Here is a 12,056-nt window from a genome sequence, read left to right as displayed (position 1 = left end):
CTCTGTGTGTCGGATTCTGTGTCTCCCTCTCTCTCTGCCCCTCCCCCACTCACACTATGTCTCTTGTCTCTCAAAAATAAATAAACGTTAAAATTTTTTTTTTTTAAACTAACATGTTGCTCTGTATGTTGAAGTTAATATAGGTGCAGATCTTTAAATATCTTGAATTATTTATTATTTATTTTTAATATAATTTATTATCAAATTGGCTAATATACAGTATGTAAAGTGTGTTCTTAGTTTTTGGGGTAGATTGCCATGGTTCATTGCTTACATACAACACCCAGTGCTCATCCCAACAAGTGCCCTCCTCAATGCCCATCACTCATTTTCCCTCCCCACCCCCGCCATCCATTCTCAGTTTGTTCTCTGTATTTAAGAGTCTCTTATGGTTTGCCTTCCCTCTGTTTGTAACTATTTTTTCCCCTTCCCTTCCCCCATGGTCTTCTGTTAGTATCTCAAGATCCACATATGAGTGAAAACATGTGATATCTGCCCTTCTCTAACTGACTTATTTCACTCAGCATAATATCTTCCATTTCCATCCATGTTGCTGCAAATGGCATGATTTCATTCTTTCTCATTGCCACGTAGTATTCCACTGTATACATAAACCACATCTTCTTTATCCATTCATCAGTTGATGGACACTTAGGCTCTTTCCATAATTTGGCTATTGTTGAAAGCGCTGCTGTAAACATTGGGGTACATGTATCCTTATGAATCAGCACTCCTGTTTGGGTGAATTGCTAGCAGTGTTATTGCTGGGTCATAGGGTAGATATATTTTTAATTTTTTGAGGAACCTCCACACTGTCTTCCAGAGCGGTTGCACAAGTTTGCATTCCCACCAACAGTGCAAGAGGGTTCCCATTTTTCCACACCCTCACCAGCATCTGTTGTTTCCTGAGTTGTTCATTTTAGCCACTCTGACTGGTGTGAGGTGGTATCTCAGCGTGGTTTTGATTTGTATTTTCCTGATGATGAGTGACATTGAGCATCTCTTCATGTGTCTGTTGGCCATCTGGATGTCTTCTTTGGAGAAGTGTCTATTCATGTCTTCTGCCCATTTCTTCACTGGATTGTTTGTTTTTTGTGTGTTGAGTTTGATAAGTTCTTTGTAGATTTTGGGTACTAACCCTTTATCTGATATGTCATTTGCAAATAAATGTCTTTTCCCATTCCGTCGGTTGCCTTTTAGTTTTGCTGATTGTTCCCTTTGCAGTGCAGAAACTTTTTATATTGATGAGGTCCCAATAGTTCATTTTTGCTTTTAATTCTCTTGCCTTTGGAGATGTGTTGAGCAAGAAATTCCTGTGACTGAGGTCAAAGAGGTTGTTGCCTGATTTCTCCTCTAGGGTTTTGATGGTTTCCTGTCTCACATTTAGGTTTTTCACCCATTTTGAGTTTATTTTTGTGTATGGTGTAAGAAACTGGTCTAGTTTCATTCTTCTGCATGTTGCTGTCCAGTTCTCCCAGCACCATTTGCTAAAGAGACTGTCTTTTTTCCACTGGATACTCTTTCCTGCTTTGTCAAAAATTAGTTGGCGATACATTTGTAGGTTCAATTCTGGGTTCTCTATTCTATTCCATTGGTCTTTGTGTCTGTTTTTGTGCCAGTACCATACTGTCTTAATGATTACAGCTTTGTTGTAGAGGCTAAAGTCTGGGATTGTGATGCCTACAGCTTTGGTTTTCTTCAATATTACTTTAGCTATTCAGGGTCTTTTGTGGTTCCATAGAAATTTTAGGTTTGTTCTAGCTTTGAGAAGAATGCTGGTGCAATTTTGATTGGGATTGCATTGAATGTGTAAATTGCTTTGAGTAGTATTGACATTTTAACAATATTTATTCTTCCAATCCATGAGCATGGAATGTTTTTCCATTTCTTTGTGTCTTCTTCAATTTCCTTCATAAATTTTCCATTGTTTTCAGCATACAGATTTTTTACATATTTGGTTAGGTTTATTCCTAGGTATTTTATGGTTCCTTGGTGCAGTTGTAAATGGGATCAGTTTATTTCTCTTTCTGTTGCTTCATTATTGGTGTATAAAAATGCAACCGACTTCTGTACATTGATTTTGTACCCTGTGACTTTGCTGAATTGGTATATCAGTTCTAGTGGTCTTTTGGTGGAGTCTTTTGGGTTTTTCATGTAGAGTATCATGTCGTCTGCGAAAAGTGAAAGTTTGATTTCTTTGCCAATTTTGATGTCTTTTATTTCATTTGTTGTCTGACTGCTGAGTCTCGGACTTCCAACACTATGTTAAACAACAGTGGTGAAACTGGACATCCCTGTCGTGTTCCTGATCTCAGGGGGAAAGCTCTCAGTTTTTCCCCATTGAGGATGATATTAGCTGTGAGCTTTTCATATATGGGTTTTATGATATTTAAGTATGTTCCTTCTATCCTGACTTTCTTGAGGGTTTTTATTAAAAAAGGATGTTGTATTTTGTCAAATGTGTTTTCTTCATCTATTGACAGGATCATATGGTTCTTATTCTTTCTTGTATTAATGTGATGTATCACATTGATTGATTTGTGAATATTGCCCTGCAGCCCAGAAATGGATCCCACTTGATCATGGTGAATAATTCTTTTTATATGCTGTTGAATTTTATTTGCTAATATCTTGTTGAGAACTTTTACATCCATATTCATCAGGGATATTGGCCTATAGTTCTCCTTTTTTGTGGGGTCTCTGTCTGGTTTGGGAATCAAGGTAATGCTGGCTTCATATAATGAGTCTGGAAGTTTTCTTTCCGTTTCTACTTTTTGGAACAGCTTGAGAAAGACAGGTATTAACTCTGCTTTAAATGTCTGGTAGAATTCCCCTGGGAAGCCATCTGACCCAGAACTCTTATTTGTTGGGAGATTTTTGATAACTGATTCCATTTCTTCACTAGTTATGGGTCTGTTCAAATTTTCTATTTCTTCCTGTTTGACTTTTGGTAGTGTGTGGGTGTCTGGGAATTTGTCCATTTCTTTCAGGTTGTCCAGTTTGTTGGCATATAACTTTTCATAGTATTCTCTGATAATTGCTTGTATTTCTGAGGGATTGGTTGTAATAAATCCATTTTCATTCATGATTTTATGTGTTTGGGTCCTCTCTTCTTTTTGAGAAGTCTGGCTAGGGGTTTATCAATTTTGTTTATTTTTTCAAAAAACCAACTCTTAGTTTCATTAATCTGTTCTATTGGGTTTGGGTTTTTTTTTTTTTGTTTTTTTTTTTTTTGTATTTTATATTGTTTATTTCTGCTCTGATCTTTATTATTTATCTTCTTCTGCTGGCTTTGGGGTTTCTTTGTTGTTCTGCTTCTTAGTTCCTTTAGGTGTGCTATTAGATTTTGTATTTGGGATTTTTTGTTTGTTTCTTGAGATAGTCCTGGATAGGCCTGGATTGCAATGTATTTTCCTCTTAGGACTGCCTTTGTTGCATCCCAAAGGGTTTGGACTGTTGTGTTTTCATTTTCATTTGTTTCCATATATTTTTTAATTTCTTCTTTGTCTGGTTGACCCATTTGTTCTTTAGTAAGATGTTCTTTACCCTCCATGCACTGGGAGGTTTTTCCAAACTTTTTCCTTTGGTTGATTTCAGGTTTCATAGCATTGTGATCTGAAAGTGTGCATGGTATGATCTCAATTATTTTATATTTATTGAGGGCTGTTTTGTGACCCAGTATGTATGTGATCTATCTTGGAGAATGTTCCATGTGCACTCGAGAAGAATGTGTATTCTGCTGCTTTGAGATGCAAAGTTCTAAATATATCTATCAAGTCCATCTGGTCCAGTGTATCATTCAGGGCCATTGTTTCTTTATTTACTTTCTGTCTAGATGATCTGTCTATTGTTGTACATGGAGTATTAAATTTTCCTGCAATTACCACATTCTTACCAATACGATTGCTTATGTTTGTGATTGTTTCATATATTTTGGTGCTTCCAAATATGGTGTATAAACATTTATAATTGTTAGCTTTTCTTGATGGATAGACCCTGTAATTATGATATAATGTCCTTCTTCATTTCTTGTTTAAAATCTTTAGTTTAAAATCTAGTTTGTCTGATATAAGTATGGCTATTCCACCTTTCTTTTGACTTCCAGTAGCATGATAGTTGGTTCTCCATCCCCTCACTTTCAATCTAAAGGTGTCCTCAGGTCTAAAATGGGTCTCTTGTAGACAGCAAATAGATGGGTCTTGTTTTTTGTTTTTTGTTTTTTGTTTTTTTTAATCTATTCTGATTCCCTCTGTCTTTTGATTAGAGCATTTAGTCCATTTACATTCAGTGTTATTATTGAAAGATATGGATTAAGAGTCATTGTGTTATCTGTAGGTTTTATGCTTGTAGTGATGTCCCTGGTCCTTTGTGATCTTTGCAACGTTCCATTCATAGAGTCCCCCTTAGGATCTCTTGTAGGGCTGATTTAGTGGTGATGAATTCCTTCAATTTTTGTTTGTCTGGGAAACCTTCATCCTTCCTTCTATTCTGAATGACAGGCTTGCTGGATAAAGGATTCTTGGCTGCATGTTTTTCCTATTCAGCACATTGAAAATTTCCTGCCTCTCCTGGCCTGTCAATTTTCAGTAGATAGGTCTGCTACTCCCCTTATGTGTCTACCCTTGTAGGTTAAGGTCTGTTTATCCCTAGCTACTTTCAGAATTCTCTCTTTCTCTTTGTATTTTGTCAGTTTCACTATGATATGTCATGTAGAAGATCAATTCAGTTATGTCTGAAGAGAGTTCTCTGTGCCTCCTGGATATCAATGTCTGTTTCCTTCCCCAAATTGGGGGAGTTTTCATCTATGATTTGTTCAAGTACACCTTCGTCCCTTTTCTCTCACTTCTTCTGGCACTCCCATGATATGGATATTGTTCCATTTCATTGAATCACTCAGTTCTCTAATTCTCTCCTGTGGTCCAGAATTTTTTATCTCTCTTTTTCTCAGCTTCATCTTTTTACATAATTTTATCGTCTATTACACTTAATCTCCCCTCTGCCTCTTCAGTCCTCACTGTCACCACCTCTAGTTTATTTTGCACCTCATTTGTAGCATTTTCAAATTCATCATGACTATTTTTTAGTTCCTCGATCTCTGCAGCAATAGATTTTTGCTGTCTTCTATGCTTTTTTCAAGCCCAGCGATTAATCTTATGACTATGTTCTAAATTCTTGTTCAATTGTATAGTTTATATCTGTTTTGATCAGTTCTTTAGCTGTCATTTCTTCCTGGAATTTCTTTTGAGGAGAATTCTTCCATTTCATCATTTTGACTAGTTTTCTGTCCCTTATAAGTTTTAAAAGCTTGTTATGTGTCCTGCACCTGTGAGCACTACTTTATTAAAGACGGGTCATACACTGTCCAGGGCCTGGCCCTTCAGGGGGTGTTTTTTGGAAAGTGTTACTTGCCCTCTGTTGTTGTGACTTTGGTTACTTTATCACCCTACTCGTAGTGATGTTTTGGACCCTCCACCAGGTGTGCTTTGATTTGTTCATTGAAGTAGCCCTGGAAAGGAAAACAAATAAACAAAAACAGAACAAAAACAAGCAAACACACAAACAAACAAAAACACAGAAACACCAGCTACAAGTAAACAGCAGGGTGGAGGTGTTGCTGATGAAAGAGGTCTTATTCTATACAAAGAGAGAAGTGACAGGGGCAGGGGAAAAATAAAATAAAATAAAAATTGACCAGACAGAAACTATACGGCTTAATCCAGAGTGAGAGAAAGGAAAATAAAGAAGGAGGTGTAGAACATGTATCAAGAGAATGGATTAAGTATGTCTGCTTAAACAAACCAACAACCAAAGTAACCAGACTAGAGGAGGGAAGACATAAGAAGGAGAAAAGGAAAGAAGAATATATCTATATAATAAGAATTGTGCAAGAATTAAACTAGGCAATGCAACAGCGCTGGCTTGGAGTAAGGGTCCATCTGGTTCCACAGCATCTATCTCCAGTAGATACGCAGTTACCCATCGTGGAGGGGTGTGGTTTGGTGTAGGCGAATCCTGCCTCCACTGCCGTCCTGCTGTCCAATCCCTGAAGCCCTGCCTTGGTGGTGGTAGAGAGAAAAATGGCGATACCCCAATGTCTCCTACCCGGACTTGGTATCCCAAAGCACTCTGTTCGAGCCGTCCTCACTGTGCCAGGGGTGCAAACGAGGCAGTTTGTCCTGCTCCACCGACCTCCATGACTCCCTGGCTCCCAGCTGGGACTTAAACCCCAATGTCTTTAAGGTTCCCATTCCATCCACCCCAGTTTTGGGGAAGTGCTGCTCCTTTGAGCGGATATATACTTCCCACAGCACTCTAGGGAGGGGATTGCTTTCTCCCACTGCGGACTGCACTCTGAACTAGTTACCAAGCCTGGGGCTGGCTCCCCTCCTCCCCAGGCGCATGAACAGGGCAGCCCATCCCATCCAGTGAAAGCCCTGCAGTTAGGGCTCTCTCTGTCCCGGTCCATGGTTTTCTCTTGTCCAGATATAGTCCTATGCTTCCCCAGCCTCTCTTTCTTTTCCCTTTGTCTCTCTGCAGGAGGAGATCCCTCTCCTCTGTTCATTTTATCTCTCCCAGTTCACAATCACGCACGTATGGCCCGGTAGGTTGTCCCGGTGGGTCCCTGGAAGCATCTCTGTCACTTCACCACCCGGACTCTTGAAGTTCAAAGTCCTTTGGCCTCAACACTGCTTTTTTTGACAGACAAGGGAACTCCAGATCCCCCTACTTCTCCACCATGTTGGCCCCTTCCCTTAAATATCTTGATTTAAACTCTGAGTCATTCTGTGGTAACAAACCATGAATTGCAAATCTTCTACTAAACTGTTACTTATCAGACTGTCCATCAAAACATTACATGCTAAATGGACTCCCTCAGCATTATTCCCTTGTTTTACATTTGGCCCATCATTTGTAGAACTGGGGTGCATTCCACTCTCAGTTTCCATGGGGATCCCACATCACCAGAATCAAGCATCTCTAATGGCATGTCAGCACTTCTGTTGATGAAGTTACTGTAGAACTGGGCAAAAATGTTTGAGTCTCCATGCTAAGGGGAAGTGACACTTGAAAATAAATTGAAATCAGTTTGAGAACAGACAGAGAAATCAGGAAGTTCATGATGTAGAGAGTATAACATTTTGTGAGATATAATACAGTCTGTACATTGATTGAAGAAATGGAATTTCACATGTTCCCTAATGAAAAGTATTAGATGGATTTCTACCCAAGTGCACTTGTACAACTGTACTAATTTGTTCAGTAACAATAGGATTTACGAGTTTTCAAAGAGGTGAGCTCTTCTTCAGAGTACCTCGGGATCTAGACCAAAGATCAGGGTCTAATAGCTCCGTGTGAATAATACAGCAGAATCTGGTTATCCATGTCTGCTACCATATGCGGCACCAAGGAGTGTTTGTTGTTGCAAAGTGAAAGAAGCCATCACAAAAGACCACGTATTGTGTGATACCATTTATATGAAATGTTCAGAGCAAGCAAATCTATAGAGATAAAAGGTAGATTCGTGGTTGTACTTGCTCAAAGGGCTGGGGGAAAATGGAGAGTGACTGCTCATGGGTATAAGATTTCCTTGGGGGATGAAATTGATTGTGGTTTTAGTTGTACTACTCTGACCATACCCCAAACTGTTACACTGCATACTTTAAATGGATGAATTGTGTGGTATGTCAATTATATTTCAATAGCGCTGTTAAAAAAAAAAAAACAAAAAAAAACTAGGCAGGTGAGGTAACTGCACAACACACAGCTTAACCACAGCAGTAGTGGCATTTGACAGAAGCAACTTCAGAGAGTATTGTGGAGGTGTTGTAGTCAGAAGACGCTTCAACCTTATTTCTGAATCCCTTTTAGGGATTAATCTAATGATCAGTGATACAGTGGTTTGGTTAAACAATTTCTGCTCATGTTTGGAGACTTCCATTTTTCGTTTTCTTACTGGGTGGGCCTGTGTTCCCACCAGGGTCATTGCCAGTTTGGTAAATGTGTGGCCGCGATGCAGTTCTGCTGCCCTAAGGACAGCCACGTGCACACCAGGAGATCTTGCTACAGTTTTCCATGTGTCTTAAGTCCCATTCAGCGTCATATGAATCGCTGCACTTACAAGAATTATGGTTCTTTTCAATATGCATTTTCATAAAATGGCAAAACTGACAAAATGGACTGTCAGGGCCTCTAGAATATCCTTCAGTTGGGCAAATAGTAGAATTTTGCTACCGTTCTAAAATCTTTCTTGTTGAGGGATTTCCTGTAGCCATCATGCAGGCTGTGGCTCTCCCCCAGTACTTAAGGCTGTTGGGGAGGTTCTCCCTGCAGGTACACAGAACACACAGGATACTGGTGTAAGTCAGCTTGCTCACTGACATCAGGACCAGCTTTCAGGCTGGTGCCACCAAAGGCATAGCCAGAGGCACCTGCTGTCCCTCAGCTATCCTGGAGGCCTCCATATCAGCCTGAGGAGGTGACAGCAGTATAGTGGTGACCCCCCTGTGGTGGTGAGAGCACCCGAGGCCAGAGCCGCTGTCCCTGCTGCTGTCAGCCAGTTAGCCTCCCCTTTCAGGTTGTCCCCTGGGGCTCCTTGGTGCTGCCTAGAGCACCAAGGAAAAGGGATGAGTTAATCCTCAGGACTCCGGCAGTCAGTTAATTATTCAAAAACATTTTATTGATTGCCTTCTTTTCCATTCACAACCCCCCAGCTGAGGGCATTGTCCTAGTTCCCTGGAAGAGGTTAAAGTGCATGAAGATGGAGAAGCCTATAAATTAACAAAGAGAAAACAACCCTATGACTCTACAGAAAATAAGTCTTTGGTTGGTATGTGCAGTGAAGGAATTGCGTGTTTGGAGAGCCGGGTAAGAGCCCCTTGAGGTGGGCTTGTATCGTGCCTGGGCACCCACATGAGCAAGAACATAGACTAGAAAAGCACAGGATTGGATAGGTGGTCTAATCCAGCTACAGTGTCAGATGCCTCGGGTGGAGCACTCTTGGGAGAGTGGCTGGGAAGGGCAGGGTAGAGCCAAGGTTCAGAGGATTTTAAATGCCAGGAGCACTTATAAGAGACATAGGTCTGCTCCTCGTAGTGTTATTGAACACCTACTAAGGGCTGGGCACTGCTAGGTGCTCAGCTTCATGATAGCCCTGTGAAAGGTGGACGTAGGTATTGTCATTTTACAGATGAAGAAACTGAGTCGGACCAGGTACTCTGCCCAAGGTCACAGAGTTAGTAAATGCTGAATTGAATCATCCTGCGTTCCAGCTGCTATGCTAGGCTTGCCTTTTCTCTGGAGAGACAAGACTTTTTTATTTTTTAATTTTTTTTAATGTTTATTTTATTTTTGAGAGAGAGAGATAGAGACAGAGCTCAAGCAAGGGAGGGCAGAGAGAGAGGGAGACACAGAATCCAAAGCAGGCTCCAGGCTCTGAACTGTCAGCACAGAGCCCGACATGGGGGCTTGAACTCACGAACCATGAGATCATGACCTGAGCCAAAGTTGGCGCTTAACCCGCTGAGCCACCTAGGCACCCCTGGAGACACAAAAGTCTTGCATGAAACAGGACGGCAGTGTGGCATTAACTGTTAGGTTGAATCATATGGAAATGCCATTTGTGTAGGTCAAAATGGTCAATACTAGCAATTTCATATGGTTCCATCTAGCATTTGGGGCTCAGAGGAGTGAGAAAGAAATCTCTTCAGCAGGAATGGCCAGCAGAGGTTTCATGGAGGAGTTGGGAACCAAACAAGGCCTTGGTTTAGACTCTGGATGGGTAGAAATGAGAGAGAAACATGGGAGAGGTGGAAGTATGGAGGCCAGCCTAACAGGCTGGCAAGTGACTTGGGGACATCTATCAGTGGATACTCAAAGTGAGCTTTGGTATCCCAGAGGTGATGTGATCCGTGCTTTGGGCCCTAAGGAGACAAATTTAGATTTGACTCATGGCTTTGTGGGTGAGCTTGGATGTTAGTGCTGCTAATCTTGTCCCTGTGCACATTCTCTCTGTAGGAAACAGGTGAGCAGATTGCTATCAAGCAGTGCCGGCAGGAGCTCAGCCCCCGGAATCGAGAGCGGTGGTGCCTGGAGATCCAGATCATGAGAAGGTGAGGGCCTAGTGCACCAAGCCAAGGTAGGGCCATCATTGTAGGGGAACCAAGAGACTGCAGGAGCTGAGGAGCCCTGGGGCATTGAAGTGACATCTGGAGAGAGCCCTCTGGAGCAACAGCCGCACCTGCTGCCTCTGGAAAAGAGTCATAAGTCTCAGTCCCTCAGGATAACATGACTTCTAGAGGAGTGGCTGCTAAGTGCTTTTAGTCAGTTGTTTCTTCTTTATTTTTTTTTTTTTAATATTCAGTTTTTTTTTTTAATTTTTTTTTTTTTTTTAACGTTTATTTATTTTTGAGACAGAGAGAGACAGAGCATGAACGGGGGAGGGTCAGAGAGAGGGAGACACAGAATCTGAAACAGGCTCCAGGCTCTGAGCTGTCAGCACAGAGGCCGACGCGGGGCTCGAACTCACGGACCGTGAGATCATGACCTGAGCCGAAGTCGGCCGCCTAACCGACTGAGCCACCCAGGTGCCCCAATATTCAGTTTTGAGAGAGCCCAAGCAGGGGAGGGGCAGAGAGAGAGGGAGGGACGGAGGGAGGGAGACAGACAGAGAATGAGAAGCACACTCCAGGTTCTGAGCTGTCAGTGAAGAGCCTGATGTGGGGCTCGAACTCACAAACTGCAAGATCATGACCTGAGCTGAGTTGGACGCTTATCTGATTGAGCCACCCAGGCGCCCCTGGTCAGTTTTATTTGTTATATTAAATAATTTAAAATAGCAGTTACAGTGAATTTTCCTTTGTCAGCAAAGATGCTTTTTCCCCCTTATATTTCCAATTCCAAGATGGTGTGTGACTCTCCACCATTGTAAAACAATCACCAATACTTCTTCCTCTAGTGTGGAGACAGGGGCTGTCTGTCAGTCCCGGGATGGTTGCTGTCCTCCCAGGTAGTGAGGGGTTTAGGTAAGCGTTGAGGTATACTCGCAACCCAGTCATTTTGCAAGACCTCAAATAGGTGCTCCCTCCATGAACCTCTTAAAAAGGGGAGGCATCACCTTGTTTACACACACACACACACACACACACACACGCACACCCCATCCCCACTGGAATGGCATGAGATTGGAAGTCCCTCTACCTTCTCTGCTTTTAGAAGCAGTTTTGAAGTACAGTGAGGACTTGATATGAGGCACTCTAAAGAAAATTCAGTTGCACATGTTGCACTCACAGTCCTTGCGCTCGTGGTGCTGAAAGTAGAGCTGGGTAGATGCTAACTGACCGGGCACCAAGGTAAATAGCCAGTTCCTGACCTCTGTCCTCCTGCTAATTCCTGAGGGCCCTGAGCCAGTCCAGGCCTTTGTTGTAAAGCTTTGCTGATACATGGACAGAGCAGGAAATGGGTTTGAGCCTGAAGTTTGGGTGTCTCCCTCACTGGTTTCTCCTTCCTAGGCTGAACCACCCCAATGTGGTAGCTGCCCGGGATGTCCCTGAGGGGATGCAGAACTTGGCTCCCAATGACTTGCCTCTGCTGGCCATGGAGTACTGCCAAGGAGGAGATCTCCGAAAGGTGAGACTTCAGGGTGGCGGGACACAGCCTGTCTGGGCAGGGAGTGGTGGAGAGGCCTTTCACCCCTTTTATCACCAGGAAGCTCAGGCAGCCACGGTGACTCTGGCTTGCTTTCCCTTCTCAGATCCCCCTCATCCATGCTCAGGGTGGGGTGACAAGCGTGTGATGTGAATCAAGAGACTGAATCAGAAGCTCTTACGAGAAAGACAGGGAAGGGCTTGCTGTATGTCCTGCACAGTGATTACTAAAATGACAAGGAAAAGATCACCAGGTTTTGAGGATGGGGAAGGACTGGACAAGTTCCAAAACAAACTTTTCTTCCCTAGGCATGTCAGAGCCACTGCAGTCCTTTAGTGTCAGTGTCACCGCTGTCCTTATTAGGAGGGATTTTCTCCTACTGATGTGGTGGCACTGCACACGGGGTCACAGAG

General features: G+C 42.4%; 1 protein-coding gene across 8 annotated transcripts in view; it reads left to right on the top strand.

The window, feature by feature from the left end:
• IKBKB (inhibitor of nuclear factor kappa B kinase subunit beta) overlaps positions 1-12,056 on the top strand; it is a 74,287-nt gene that overhangs the window by 10,382 nt on the left and 51,849 nt on the right. For all 8 annotated transcript variants that reach the window (XM_042983374.1, XM_042983373.1, XM_042983375.1 and 5 more), the window contains exons 3-4: positions 10,015-10,109; positions 11,508-11,625. In XM_042983374.1, coding sequence (XP_042839308.1) covers positions 10,015-10,109; positions 11,508-11,625 — 213 coding nt within the window. The remainder of the gene's footprint in view (positions 1-10,014; positions 10,110-11,507; positions 11,626-12,056) is intronic.

The sequence above is a fragment of the Panthera tigris genome, chromosome B1, assembly GCF_018350195.1.
Source record: "Panthera tigris isolate Pti1 chromosome B1, P.tigris_Pti1_mat1.1, whole genome shotgun sequence".
In the NCBI taxonomy this organism is placed as follows: domain Eukaryota; kingdom Metazoa; phylum Chordata; class Mammalia; order Carnivora; family Felidae; genus Panthera; species Panthera tigris.
The sequence above is the reverse complement of the archived record's forward strand: the minus strand, read 5'-3'. Positions and strand labels throughout refer to the sequence as shown.